Raw genomic sequence first — 15518 nt, 5'->3', positions numbered from 1 at the left:
ATCATCAGTTTGCCACAAAAAGCAGTAAAAGACCTATCCTTGCTGCAAGGACAAAAAGGAAAAAGAGAAGTCGAAATCTTTAGGATAACTCTACTGACTGCAGCTGATATCCTTTTATAGCAAGTCTGCACCTTCCTAGATATTCTCACTTCCTTCTTTCACTGCCTAATTCTAGTAGGTGCTGAGCTTCCTTGATTTCCAGGATGGCTTGTGGGAAGCTGCAAGCTGTCAGCTGCTGTGATAATGAAGTTTTAAGTTGTCAGCTCTGGCACTGCTCTTACTACAGTGAGTAGTGCATCTGTATAAGCAATCCTGTGTCTATGGTTTAGGGAGAACAACAGCTCCATTTACAGTGGCCTCAGGAAGCCACCTGATGGCAGCCACGACTGGGCACTGCTTACTGGTGTTTGTTCATTCCAGTGGCCTTGAAGGCAGAGCTTCTCCCTGCCTTCTGTAACCAACCTCCGGAGTTACCTGCATTTTTCCTATCCATTCCAGACTTAAAGGAAAATCAATTCTGATAGTTCAGTACTTTGGCTAATGCAATTTAAGCCCTGATGAAGTCAGAAAGGACACTGTGTGGCATTTCCTGAAGGTAACAACTACATCTCTTTTATTACTACCATCTGCTATCATATCTTGATAGTTTTCGCAGGGTTTGTCCTGACATAATTAACTGGTGAGCTCTACACTTTCCATCAATAATGGACTTATTTCAATAATTCTTCCGGCTCATGTGTGTATGTAGGAACAGATGAAGATGCAGCAACAGACACCCAAGCTTGACAGAGAAACCCCCTGAAAATGAAAAGCCTGCTCGACAAATCCTAACCATCTTGACACATTCTCTCTTCTGTTCTTACGACTTCAAGAAGTTATATTAAGAGCTCATTATATACTTTTATTTTATCAGCTATGAAAGCAACTTCTCAGTAAGAGATGACCAGGTGCTATTTAGTGTGACAGTTAAAGTTCTTCCAATGCAACATCAAGATAAAAAAATTAAAATTTCAAAAATGTCAGTGAATTGTAATGACTAAAAAGAAAAAAGGAATAAGATTGGTTAAGGGAAATTAAAGCATCATACTGAGATTACTTTAAGATATTCTGATTTGAACCATTAAAAAAGAATCAGCATGTCCTTTGATACAAAAAAACCTCTAAAATTTAAAAGTATTTAAACAAAAATAATATCCAGAATTTATCTCATTTTACACTGTACAAGTGCTTTTTCCAAAATAAAACAGTTAAGTGAAGCAATTAGGTTTACTGATAAATGTACAAAAATATCACAATTTTACTTCAGGCTTGTTACTTTTATAATTATAGATGATCAGATAAACTATTACAGATATAAAGCACTTAACATGCACATAAAACCTATATTCATATAGACTATTTTACCTGCACGTGATATATGCTTGCATTAACATAAACTATATTTTCCTACATTATACTATGGAAATTGCTAATAACTGCCAAGCCTATCTGCCTTCAGCTGGACACCCTTTTGTTGGATGTTTAGGAGTGTTATAATAGAACTTCATTTCAGAATAAATTCCACAGAGAATTGAAACTCTGATCAAAAGAAGGATAAGTTAGACGATGGCACATTTTGAACACTTAAAGTATTACCGAGCCAGATGGAAACTAATTTAAACTTTGTACTACTGGCTCAGTTTTATATTCCCATGTGTACCAAATTAAAATGTAGCTCACTGCTTTCATGAAACAAAGATGAGGCTCTCAAGTCCTTCCCTGAAAAAATACTGCAGTTAATGTATGCATATACCTGCTGAAGCACACATATACATACAGCAGAAAAAAGTGAACACATCCCAAACCCAGCCACATCTTGATCCCGTGAAGGACGACTTGTTTGACACACTCTGTATCCTGGAGTTGTAACCCTACATATCCTTACCCATCAAAAAACGTGGTGCAACATCACAAAACAACAAAGAGCATTCACAAAGACAAGTTTTTGATGGCTGCCTATGCTCTTCTGTGCAGGGCAACAGTGTTTCAAAGAAGCAGTGAAATATTCCTCATGCTTTTCCTTTGGGGCTGATGTAGAAATAAGAGGAAAGGATGCCACTGAGAGATACAAAAATAGAGGACTAAAAAAAACCATCTGTACATGATGTCAATAGAATTGCCATTAAATACAGCAGCACTTTCAGATTCTTCTTTTCTTTTTAAAGGCTAGTGCAAGGAAGATGACTCACCACTAGCAACGCAAACAAAATGACTCCGCAGCTCCAGACGTCTGCTTTCCTTCCATCATATTTTTCTCCCTGTGCAGTAAAGACACAGAGGTTCAAAAGACCGATCACTAGTAAATGAATTAATTATCCTTGAGGAATGAGAGAGGGGAGAACGGGAAACCCTACATTTAGTCCAGTTACCTGCTTCCCAAGTTGGCCTTCCCAACTAGGAGGAAGCCACTACACAGCCGGCTAAATGAATTTTTGTGAACATCAGCTTGCAGTCTTATCTGGGATCTGTGAGGAAAGGCTCAGAAGTGGGAGCAGGGCAGGAATGGTTGACAACTCACAAATTATCAGATCTGGCATTTAAACAGAGTAACAGGTGCCTTAAGGACATCTAGCAGGTGCGTTTCTCTGCCTTGGTTCTTCAGGGAGCGTGTCACCAGCCATGTTATTTGAAAACTCATAGTATTGTCTGGACAGCCTCTCCTGTGTGCTTCCTGTTTGACTTTACAGTACAGACATGCTTTGGAAGAGGGCAATCCTGGGCACTGAAATCTTGGATACTTATTTTCAGAGGACAAAGGGAAAGCAGGGGGAAAAATATTGTTTAGTGGAAATCAACATCACTGACAGTCAACCCCAGCTTTTCTACTGAGATGACAGCTACATCAGAGACAGGAAAGCTGAGGGGACTACGTCCCTTGGGTCAAAAGATCAAATTAAGCCAGGCTCCTGTACTTCTGTCTGATCACATGGGGCAAAGGCACTGTGAGAATAACATACCATTATTTCCCAATGTGGCTTGATTCAGGCCTGACCCAAACAAACAAAACTCTATTTAGGTTTCTTGTGGCCTTTTCTTTCCCTCTGCCTTGGGCAGATCCCGAGTACAGAGGATCTATCTGGGTACTTGTAATGAGGGACACTTCAAAAAAGGTATTTATGTACACTAATATTAACCAACTTACCCGGATGACTTCAGGACAAGCATAATGTGGTGATCTGAAAGACAAAATACAGTCAAATGAGCATGTAACAGCCTGGTATTTATGGTTATGTGCATTCCCATTTTGTTTAGCAGAATGATGATAGATTTGCTTATACAGAATACAAGTGTGCAAACCAGCACATTTTTCCTTACCTCAACAACAGCATATTTCTAACAAGCTCAGAAAATGGTCAAGAACTAGCATAATTTACAACTCTGTGGCCCTGCTATGAATTTCTTAAAAACAAGGAACGAAGGGAAGATGAGGCACATTCTGTGAGTATAAAATTCCAGCTCTCTAATCCCACCATTTAACTTGGCCTTGTATCTAATTAAAAGGAGGGCCCACACTGCAAAGCCTTTTACAGGAAAAAAGACAGATGCATCCCTAAACCACGTCTGGTGTCTCTTCTGCTAAGATGACTGTCATTTACACCAATGGTCACAAAAGCTGCCAATACATGATTGCAGCATGCCTTTTCTTTTTCTTTAAAAAAACAAAAAAGGATGGACAGTAGCACTATTACCTGGTGAGTTAATATATTCTTTTCACATCCTTGTACCCATATATCTCTTGCTTGATTCCTGGCTGAGAAGAGTTAATTACTTCAACTCGCCAGGTAATAATTTTAATTCCTAAAGATCATAGCCATGGCTATTTATTTTATAGCCTTCATTAAAGTAACTTGACAAGTAAAAGGGATGCAAACTGTCTGAAATCCGTGTGCAAATCATGCTATTGTTTATACTGACATCTCCCAGCAGTCCCTGAGCCTGTCTTCATTTGTGCATGTGTTTCTTGTGACAAATGCAATCATGGCTGGGCAATACCTGTCTCACAAAGTAATGAGCAAACCAGAAGCACAGCGAGGTTAGCTTTGTGCTAGGATGCTATATTAATGCCCAGTGAGACAGCCCATTAATTGAATTTCCATACACACTACATTATCTCGTGGCAAAATATCATCCCATGGGCACGGAATGCCCTGATTTGGTATCACAGCTTTTGGCAGAGCATGACAATAAACTCAGGGTACACTTGGGAGTGCAGCTACCTTGACAGCAAAGCTTCCAAGAGGAGAGAGAAATGCAGTTGATCCCTCAGAAATTTCAGAAAAAGTGGAATTCAGCCACTTTATCCAATATTTAATACAACACCAATCCTGGGCCCATTTAAGAGATGGGTTATTCACAGGTATTCTAACCAGTCTGGCTGCTCAGTAGTGCCTTAGTTTAGACCACATTTTAAAAACCTTGGTTCAAGAGTCAAAACAGCTAATGAAAGCCAGAGCCTCCTTCAGAGAGCTGGATGGAGCTGCTCATTGGAAGACCAGAAAGAACAGTCTTGTGTCTAGTGGGTAGGGCAGACTACCCAGGCTCTCTGTGTAGCTCTGTACTGACAGCCATGGAAACAGGGACAAGGTTACTTAACATTTTTAAAAGCTGCAGTTGCCTGTTTGAAAAAGGTGACCAGAAGCTCACCATGAGTCTACTCTTGTGACTAAAGCAAGAGCAATGCCACTGCAGTTTTCACACTACAAGAGAGAAAGTGAGGCCAGAGTGAGAAACTGAATAGCTTAATGTACAAATTCCCAAACTTCCAAAATATATTGTTTCCTGTGAATTTGCCTCTTTATGGCAAACCAAGACCTGCACTACACCTATTCTTTCCAAATCCCCAAAGTCTAAAACACAAAAAGTCACAACACTGGACTAACACATGATTTTGCAAGCTTTTAGAAGACAAATTATTCTTGGGAGAATGCTTGACTAGTGATGTTGTCTTTTTCTCATATCTAACAGTGGAGTAGAGGGTACAGGCCATCCCTAAGGCACACACAAAGCACAAGTAAGGAGCAGCACCACAACTGGGACTGCAGCCCAGGCCTGACAAGTACAACTCTCACTAGTGCTGAACTGCTTACACAGAACACTGAAGGAGGGCAGTGTGGGAACTGTAGGGAACACAGTAATGCAACTGGAATTTGGAAAAAATCTGCATGGCAGCAAAAAGAGTACAGGACTTGCACAGATCAAGGATATTTGCCCAACTTAGTCACCTCAGAACAGAAAGGCCAGTTCTAACATGTTCTGTACATCACATTAGGCTTGAAAAATATATGGGAGGTAAAAGGAGTGCAGACACATCCTAGGTAACTGTCAAGCTCCCATCACTTATCATGTTTGAATTTCTTACTCTCACATGTACTTTAGGTTCTGCAAGGTACAGCTGCCTCTGTGTGAGTCATGAACACACAGAGTAAATGGCTATTACATGGTTTCTGCAGTGCCTGTGGCTGACGTAGAAACTTTAGCCAGACTTCTCAAATCCTGCATGGCATCCTGTACAGTTCAGCAATATCCTTCAGCACAATCCTTTTTGGATAGCAATGGCACTGAAGTGCACTGGAAGAGTCAGTATCTCAATTTGCAGAGTGTTCCTGAATTTTTATTTGTATATTATGACTTCAACAAGGATTTCAGAACTCTTAATTGTGGGTGCTGAGCAGTGCAACCACCTTGAAAGTGCTAACATCCTTGAAAAGAAGAATGTAAGTGTTGTGAAGAACTCAAGATAGGTACAGAGGTATTTATGTGTCCCACTAGCAAATGCCCTTGGAATGTTTTCCTTCCTGAAGTCTGCTCAGCTGCAGTGGAATGTGCCATAGATCTTAAAAGGCACCACTGAAATTCTGCAAAAGTCTAAGAGTCTGGGTGGAGAAAATGTTATAATAAATCCTTTGAACAAGCTGGATTGATTAAATCATTCAACAGCTGCATTGCAACTGCCCAGAGAGCACAGGTTTCTGGCATTGCCATTCTGAATTCTTGCCAGCACACACTAGCTAGATATCTGCAGCATTATCTTGGCTAACAGCTTTAAAAGGGATCCTCCAGTCAGCCAGAATCCATAAAAACCTCATTTCCATGCTACCAATCACACAGCAACTTCAACTGCTGTTAAGACAAAACTCAAATTTAATCAAAAATCTATTTATCTTTCTACAGAGTCATGAATATTTCTTTGGCTCTTATCACTAATTATTCAATATAGATGTGTCAAGAGCAACATTCCCTGTCTCTTCCCCTAGGCCACCTCCTCATCATTCTGCTACATCTCTGTGCAGCAAAAGCCCCAGTCTGCCCTTGATAACAAATAAATATATCGCTCAGCAAGATCAAGAAAGAGTTGCTGCCTGCGGGTACCGCTGCAAAAAAGCACTGATGTTGGCAGTGTTGATTTCCAGGGTGATGGGGATTTTCCAAGGCTAGTCTCCCTAGGGCAGGAAGGGCTCTCTGAATGGTCATTCACAGCTGTGACTCTAGGACACAATAATCTTAAGGATCTTAGGGGACCTTAGAGCATTTACATGGGATTTAAACCAGAGGAAATAAGACAAGGGAAGAATGGTGAAATCCAGGACAGCTCAGGACAGTTAAGTCAGGCATGCAGAAAGAAATGTATATATCCTTGATGTATCTTTTTTTAATTTCATCTGAGAAACTAGAAAAGTAGTTCTTGACCTGTGCACATCAAGATCTTGTGTAGCTGCAGCAGATCTGAGACAACCAGGGCCATATCTTCAGTGCAGATGTGATGTGCCTGTCAGTTTTTTTCACATAGTTAGAGAGACCTGCACTGCACACACACAGTGTGCGCACACACAAAAATCCATTGGGCACATATGGTTTATCTGGGAACACACAGTAACTGCTTTGCCAGAGAAGTGGTTGGTTGATCAAGAAGGACAGGAGAAGCTGTGTGATCTGACTCCACATTGAGACAAATCATGTGTTACACTGCCTGATGGGTCCCCAAGTCCCAGTAAAGATGAGTGTCCATGCCTCAGTCCTTTGGTCCCATGCCTTAAGATGGTACTATGTGGGGAAGAAAAGCTGCTTTGAGTGCCATCCTTTAGGCCTCACAGACAGATGCAGAGTTTCTGCAGACAGGGAGGAACAAGAAATCTCCTTTCCTCTGTTTTTATTATTATTTTATTATAATATTTATTCTTCAAGGCATGAAGTTACCTTGATATAGGATGTTGTACAGCTGCAGAGAAATCCTCACACATCTGGCTGTTTTTGCTGTTGCTCAATTCTAGAGTCCTTCCTTCCCCTCTCTTAATCACTGTCTCCAAGCTGGCTTTCAGAGGCAGGAGTTACTCACTAGAGCAAAAGGCTGCCTCTGCTTTCCCCCCATGCTGGGCAGCAAAGGGCTGAGATGAAGGGGAAGATCAGAGGAGTAGCAAAATAGATAAAGGGAATTCAGGAGAAGGACATGGGCATTCCGAGAGAGAAAGCGACAGCAGCGGATCACAGAGCAAAGAGAGGCAGGAGGACACTAACGAAAGGCTCCAGCAGCAGTGGGTACTCAGGGCTAAAGTGAAGGCTGTAATTAAGGTAGTAGGTGTAGTTAAGGCTGAGTGCTGGATTGCCATTAAAGCTTCAACTCAGTCATTTACCTTTGGATGAGAAAACTCAGCATCTAACCCTCAGCCATCTTACAGCTGTTTATTCCTCGGGTGCAATTACATTTTTGGGGAATCTGCAAATCAATTCATTAATTATCAGTTCATATTTTTAAATCATGGAACCTTTAAGAGGTTTTAATTTTAAAAATTAACCAGACCCTTGTATTAAAAGGGCATAAGGATTACCAAATTAGGTACTCAAAGTTAAAAACTGGCAAAAAAAAAAAAAGGTTGAAAATGTTACACTGTGCTCTGCAGGTAAGTCAGTTGGATGTGTAGCTAATGCCTCTTTTCTACTTGTGACTGAAGTTGGGAAGTACTAGGGAACTTTAGTGTCAAAAAGGACAAGCTTGCAAGAATGCAGCTGATTAACACATGGGAGAATCAAACTCTCTGTCCCTGCTAGAGAATCCTTCAGTGAAAGAAAATGAACAGGTGCTTTAAACAGAGATGTTGACAGGTAATTATGAGTTGCATGTTTGCCAGTTTTCAGAATCACAGTGCTCCACATCCAAGTTTAATTTCCAGCATTTATAAGCATGTGGAGCAGCAGGGGCAGTTGGTAGGCACTGTGCTCTCCCAGTAAAGGACTGTTATCAAGCACCAAGTATCCTGAGGTATTGGGTCCCAAGAGCATCAAAGTGTACACTCAAAACTGGTTGACAATTTTGAGTTTCATTTTGCAAAATCCTGTGTCCTCATAAAAATGGAGATAACCAGACCAATGTGGCAAACATAATATGAAAACAGTATAATTAATACTTGGAAACCTAAGACACGGTGATGAAATCCTACCTAGCATTCATAGCAAGGCTTGAATGCAGTGAGCAGAAGTTATAAATGGATCCATAAAATAAATGATGAGGAAAATCCAAACATTAAATAGCTGTTTACTCACAAAAACACACCATCCAATCATCAAATGAGGCAAAGATTTGTTGAAAAAAAATCTGTACAAGCTCGTACTTAATGGGCATATCCTAATGTGCACAGGCTGAGTAAATGCCACACTGCCAAGCTGAAGAAAAGCACATCTTAAATTCTCAGGGATTGATTTGCAAAATCCAAGTTCTTTTAACATACCTTGTGATGTATTGTAGGTGATGCTGGTACCAATGGTCATTAATAAGGTTGTCTGGTATTTCCCTTTATAATCTTCATTTTAAATTCCTTGTAACTTACTTTCAATTTAACAACAATTTACTTGCTTTTTGTCTGTCGCAGACTGGTTTTATGTATTTATATGCATGCATGCTGTGATTGGGCTGAAGCACTTCCACTATCTATGTCTAATTTTAAGTGAATGCTTTCTCATATTTAAAAAAAAGAGAAAAATTTCTGGTATCCTCCCCTGCAAAGGGAAAACCTGAATATTTATTTGCATTCTCTAGAAATTATATCATAGAAATATTCCATTTCACTAGAAAACTGCAATTTGCATTTACTAGCAGAAACTCTCGAGAGCATTAGGATCAAAATCCTACCTGCGGTGGCAACACTTCACAGAGTATTTTTTTTTATCTGCAACTGAGCTGCTGTGGGTGGGGTTACCACATGGTGCCAAACTTAAAAACAAACTGAGTGCAAAACTAATGAAGTAGATCTAGGACTGGCAGCAACTGACTCACACAACCAGGTAGCAGAAACTAGAGCTGGAACCTAGTAAAAAAGAGAAAACAAGCTGGGATTTGGGCCAAATATGGAGCAGAAATGAATGGGACAAGTCAGCTAGACTGTGGTACAAATCAGGAAGGAGACAGGAATCCAGTTCTGGAAATGGAAGCTCTTGATGAGATGAGGTAAAAAGCACTAATACTGGCATTTCCAAATTGAAGAGCTTAAATTTGCAACCCTAACAATGACTGCATAAGTTTTAGATATATGTTTATTATAAGGAGGAAAGAATATGTGCAGCATCATGTCATGTAATTAAAATCAGAAAGGGTGCTTGGACAGGGAGATGTATCTGCCCTCTGAATTATCTGCTCGCCACAGGTCTGCTGATACATCAATGACTTGCTAAGATGGAGAACTGCAGCAGAGAAGGGCAATGCATCTTGTCCTAGACCACCATGAATGTCTTCAGCAGAAACAGAAATCAAGCTCAGATCACCTGGGTCTCAGATAACGTGAGGTTTAACCAAAAGGCACTCACTCTTCTTGCCTAGTGACAGCCCAGGATGGATTGGACAACCTCTCCTGCTCTGAAACACTGCAAAGCAGCATGCCAGGAAGAATCACTGAGAAAGAGGGGGGGAATGTCTCTGCATGGATGGGTAAAAAGGAAGAGGAGCTGAAGAAATCTAAAATAATAGAAGCAGCAGCCAAACACATCTTTCTCTTCCTTCCTTGTCTGCTGTTAGCTGACAGACCCTCCCTGCTTCTGAAGGAATGCAGAGACTCACTGTGTTACTCTGGCATCTCAAGGACCATCTCTCTGTAAGACTTGCAGAGCAATTTCTGCCATAAGCAGAATTAGTCCTGCAGAGCTTACACACAGCTCCTCTTCCCCTTAAGGGTCTAAAAACACTAAAGAGAACGACAGCATATTCCTCTGCACTGTGCATATGCAGGATTTACACAATACACTTCTATAATGGGGACTCATTACAATCAAGGCCGAATGTGCAGTCTGTCAATGACAAATTATGTCAGAGAAACAGCAAGTCCATCCTTGCCTCCTCCTACACAAACACATCTGGATAGAGCTGTTATTGTGTCCTCCAGGTAGTCTGTCAGTGCTATCAGCGCTACAGAAAACCATGCAGGCCTAAGGAGTACCTCCCAGAAAACAGTGACTCTGAGATATGCAATTACATCACACCTCAGGCTACATGAGGCTACTCTTCATGATGCCAGTCAAGACTCTGCAGTGACCTGAAGACTACCCAAACTTTGGACTAAACTTAGCAGTTCACTTGTGATAGCAAAGAATTTTTGACTGCAGTCTCCCTGCTTCCCTGAACTGACAAAGTTGGCTGTATCACACAGCTCAACCCCATCTGAGCCTCCCACTCTGACTGACAGAAATACCTGGAGACTCCCTGCATGACTGTCAATGGAAATGTTACAGTTTCATCTCATTATCAGTGTTCACAGTATGGAAAAGCCATTCTCGAAATTAACTTATGGGTGCATGAAGGAGCATCTCATTAAAGCTCAATATCTCAGCCATGATTCACTCTGTTTTGTTCCTTTTCATGCTGGCTGAAAGTACCAACTGCATGGGCAGGTAAAACTGTTGCCTTGAAAAGCTCTGAGGCTGGTTACTGCATGTGCTCCAAGGGAAAGGGAGTCATAACTGGATTACCTTTCTCAGTGAACAGTGTGGCATAGTTACATATTCCTTCCTTCCTTCACCCCCCAAACCAAAGAGATCACACGACACCAGTATCAGCCATGCTGGGCTGCATGCCAGGAGAATTAATGAAGTGGTGTAATAGCTCACATGGAGGTCTAGTGATTGGCAACACACTTAAAATGCATCTGCAAGGCAGGAGATCATAGCGTTGCTGCTGTGTTCTGTTTATTACAGGCACATCTCTTCCGTTCCATTGATTTCCTTATTAGTGCATTTTAAGGCCACAATGTGGGGGCTGGATCTGCTTGAAGCATACAGGTTTGAATTCCAGCACAGCTTATGGGAAGGAAGCCTCCCTTTGAGACTCCAGATATGGATAACAGAGCTCGGTGCTAACAAGAACAGGAACCCTACAGAGAGGTTCCCAAGGAGTATGAAAAATCCTACAAGGCAATTGAGGCTGGGTTGGTTTTTGTACTTCCTGGTTTTTTTTTTTTCCTCATGGAAGGAAGAGGAACAATTTTCTCTAGAGGGTATGGAGGCTTTGTGGCAACTGCAGGGAGGACTGCATTTCCTGATCTAGAGGGGAAACCTGAAAGAAGCTGCAAGCAACAGATGTAAGCAGAATCACAGAATGGTTTGGATTGGAAGCGATCTTTAAAACTTAACTAATCCAATGCCCCTGCAATGAGCAGGGATATATTCAACTAGATCAAGTTTCTAAGAGCCAGATCCAACCAGACCATGAATGTTTCCAGGGATAGGGAATCTATCATCTCTCTGGGAAGTCTGTTCAGTGTTTTACCACCCTCAATGTAAAAAACTTTTTCCTTGTATCTAATCCACATTGACCCTTTTTTTACCTTAAAACAATTATCCCTTGTCCCATCACTACAGGTCCTGCCATAAAGTCTGTCCTCATCTTTTTTATAGTCCCTCTTTCAGTACTGAAAATTTGCAATAAGGTCTTCTGGAGCCTTTTCTCTCTAGACTGAATAACCCCAACTCTATCAGTCTGTCCTCACGGGGAAGATGTTACAGCCCTCCAACCACCTTCATGGCCTCCTCTGGGCCCACTAGGACAGGTTCATATCCTTCTTATGCTATGGATCCCCAAATCTGGATGCAGTGCAGGTGTCAGCAGAGCAGAAGCACCCCTCCCTCTCCCTGCTGGCCATGCTGCTTTGGATGCAGCCCAGGACAGGTCTGGTTCTCTGGGGTGCAAATGCACATTGCTGGGTCACATCCAGCCTTTCATCCACAGCACCCCCAAGCCCCTCTCAGCAGCACTGCTCCTTTAATCCCTCAGTCTGCACTGATGATACTGAGTGTCTCCCTACCCAAGTGCAGGGCCTTGTAGTTGACCTTGGCATCACAGCTCCTTGCTTTTCATCTGTTCTGCTAAGAACTCAGATCTTGACAGGGACAGGAAAGAATCAGTGGGTCTCTGTTTACTCACCAACCAGCATTCTATCACATCATGAACTTCAAATACTTTTGCTGTCCATTATTCATGACTTGGAAAGCAAAAGCTAGGACTGAGAGGCAGTGGCTGGGCTTTAGAGGGAATCACGATGGCTCCAAGACTACCTTGAACTGCCTTGGTCCAGAGAAGACACCAAAAAAAACATGAACTGTAACCAGCTGAGGATGGGCCTGGGCTGAAGTAATCAGAATCACACTACCAATGGCCAAGAGAAGTCAGCCTGCATGGGAGGAAGTGGAAATCTGCTGGCACTATCTGGTTTCTGTGCTTGCTGTTAATACAAATTAACACAGCTAAAAGCTGGTGTAGTGGTGTCAGGCTGCAGCTGCTGCCCTTCCTACAGCTCAGTGCCACAGCCTCTGCACGGTCACCTTGGCACTGGGAATCGGGAGCATGGTCCAGTGGTGCCTGAAGGCAACTGAATTTGCATGGAAATGTCTTTAGACTGCCCCTGCAATATTCCTCCAGGCAAGCTTCTTTGTACCTGCATTCATGCCCTGCCTGTCATTGCAAAGGACCCTGCTTCCTCCCTGTCACTCCTGCATGGGAGCTGACAGAAGCAGTGTTGAGCATGAATGTGAACAGCTGCATGCAAGCAGACAGCCTACAGAGGACATGCAAATTCCATTTAATAACATTTTTCTACCCCCTAATATTTTTTCAAAGCCTCTTCTTAAAACAGTCAACTGCTGCTTTCAGTTTCCAAAAATTATATGGCCAGTAAATGCAAACACACCAGCATATGCAGATGAAGCCAAACCTGAAAGCCTTGATTTTTATATCTGTATGTGACACCTGCAGTGACCTGCTTTGCACTGTAAAGCACTAAATCCCACTGCTTTCAGCTTTCTTCTACACTACATGCACCATATAAATTTACTTGCTTGGGAAACACCAGTGCAGTGTGTAGGACTGCAGATCTTTAGTGAAACCCTTTCTGTAGACAAGTTCTATGTCTGGAATGTGTCCCTCAGTCTTGTAATATGCTTTGAGACACTCACCCACAACTGGTTTCTAACAAGCTGTCCCCAACCTGCAGCGATGCCATCCCGAAGTCTGCTATCCGGATGTTGTTCTTTTCATCCAGCAGTAGGTTTTCTGGTTTTAAGTCCCTGTGGCTGTAAAGAAAGGGTCAAAATGTAAATTAAATTATCCATAACAGCTTTCCTACTCCATGATTTGCTTTTTATCCAGAACAGTATCCAACCTGTTTTACTTTAATTAATTTAATTTGTTTTCCTGTCCCAGGCAGGGGAACACACACATCCAAGATCCAATCCTTGCAGTATTCTAGACCACCCTAGATGCCCTCTCTTGATGAATGGAAGGCCTGCAGTGTCCTGACAGGAAAGGAACATGTTCAACTTCCAGTGAAACCAACACAACATGAGGGAGAAACTGAGGGAAATAGAAGGAGGAGAATTTCAGCCTGGATTTGGGGCTGGTATACTCTATCATATGTCAGCTCCTTAAGGTAGGAGGCAACACCATCAATTTATTCTGTCAACAAGAGGAAACAAACAAATGATATAAAAAGTAAAAACCTTCTTGACGTAAATGCTACTGCAAAAATCTCCTATTAGGAGTTGTTTACACAGGCATAAGACTTTGAAATAATTTTGGGTAATTAGCTCTGATGGAAAAATCCCTTCAACTCAGCAGTGCTTTTAACGGAGATTGTCAGCAGTAGAAGGAGAGAAGATTCCTTCCTTTCCATCAGAGCTTGATTCTCTCATTACCTGTCAACATGACAAGAGCCAGGCAACCACAACCTTCATGATGGCAACCCCTGCTCCAAATCATATATTGATAAATTTATTAATTTCCACTGCTCACAGCCAAAACCACTGTGCACCCATGTTTGCATCTAAGTACTCAGGAGATTCTGTACAACTATAACATTCACTTGATTTTACATACAAAGACAAAAATCTTGCAGAAAATTTGTGATGAATGTGCCAGGTTTTTTTCCTTTTTATTTGCAGTTCTTGGAAAGTCACAGAGATGAGAGAAGCATTTCAGACAGACCAAAGAAAAAGCTCTTTTATTTGCTTTGCTTATGACTAGGCAAAATTACTCTGATAATATAAGGTCTAAATAGCAGCACCCAAACAGGCAGGACTGTCAGCTTCCATGGATAGGCAGAACACAAACTTCTGGGAAATGGACATCCAACAACACTGAGTGTCAGGCAAACAGCACCCACGTGCAAAAACTTACAACTAAAAGCAGTTCCTCTGACCAGAAACTGAACTCAGCAAAAGAACCAGGTGTCAGAATAGTCAAGTGACACCAATCAAGGAAGGCAGGCTTATCTTTGTGCCATTTCCTCTTCACTTTTTAAAGCATTGCTCTAACACTCCTCATGCATGCAAGTGTAATTCTACCCTTACAAAAACATAAAGGCGGACAGTCTCTTCCCTCTCAGAGCAACATGAGCAGCATGTCAATGTATTGGAAATTAGATCCTCTGATCTGAAGAGAAGAGGAATGATTGGTTAGAGACAACTTGTAAATAATGCAGGTAAATTCTACGTAAAACCAGAGCACATGGTAATAGGATACCTGGGGACTGTAACAATTATTTCCAAAGGAGACTCCCAACAAAACAGCACACATTCAAAGCAGTTACTGGCCATTCATCCCACTGAGACCTATGATTTGCTCTCTCCTGCTTTTTAAAATTTAGTCTCCAATCTTGCATAAATATGATGAACCCTGTGTGTTACAACAGCTTTGTTAACAATGAGGAAACAAGCTTGTGGATAATAATTGTGATTCAGATTTGTGCACATTTTCATCTGAAAATGCAAAAGGTGCTTTATCCAATCTGTACTTCTCATAGAAATTTAAGGTTTGAGATAAGAGAGACAGAAGACTTATTAGCTCTATAATAACCATCAAGATAGTCATAACTAGTTGACAAAAAATGCAGGAGATGAGTGACAAGGAAAGGTTCCAAAGACAGCGAATGACCAGTTAATGGCCAGGAAAAGAATCCCTGAATGTCATCATCAAGGACGGCAGCAGACAAAGGCAATATCATCAACACCTG

The 15518-nt window shown here is 41.6% G+C and overlaps 1 protein-coding gene across 13 annotated transcripts in view; it reads right to left on the bottom strand.

The window, feature by feature from the left end:
* BRSK2 (BR serine/threonine kinase 2) overlaps positions 1 to 15518 on the bottom strand; it is a 311333-nt gene that overhangs the window by 67915 nt on the left and 227900 nt on the right. For all 13 annotated transcript variants that reach the window (XM_074543289.1, XM_074543290.1, XM_074543291.1 and 10 more), the window contains exons 5-7: positions 13465 to 13581; positions 3182 to 3215; positions 2229 to 2297 (exon numbers count right to left, since the gene is read on the bottom strand). In XM_074543289.1, the coding sequence (XP_074399390.1) occupies positions 2229 to 2297; positions 3182 to 3215; positions 13465 to 13581 (220 nt within the window). The remainder of the gene's footprint in view (positions 1 to 2228; positions 2298 to 3181; positions 3216 to 13464; positions 13582 to 15518) is intronic.

Source organism: Zonotrichia albicollis, chromosome 6 (genome assembly GCF_047830755.1).
Source record: "Zonotrichia albicollis isolate bZonAlb1 chromosome 6, bZonAlb1.hap1, whole genome shotgun sequence".
Classification (NCBI taxonomy): Eukaryota; Metazoa; Chordata; class Aves; order Passeriformes; family Passerellidae; genus Zonotrichia; species Zonotrichia albicollis.
This window is presented reverse-complemented; position numbering and strand designations above follow the sequence as displayed.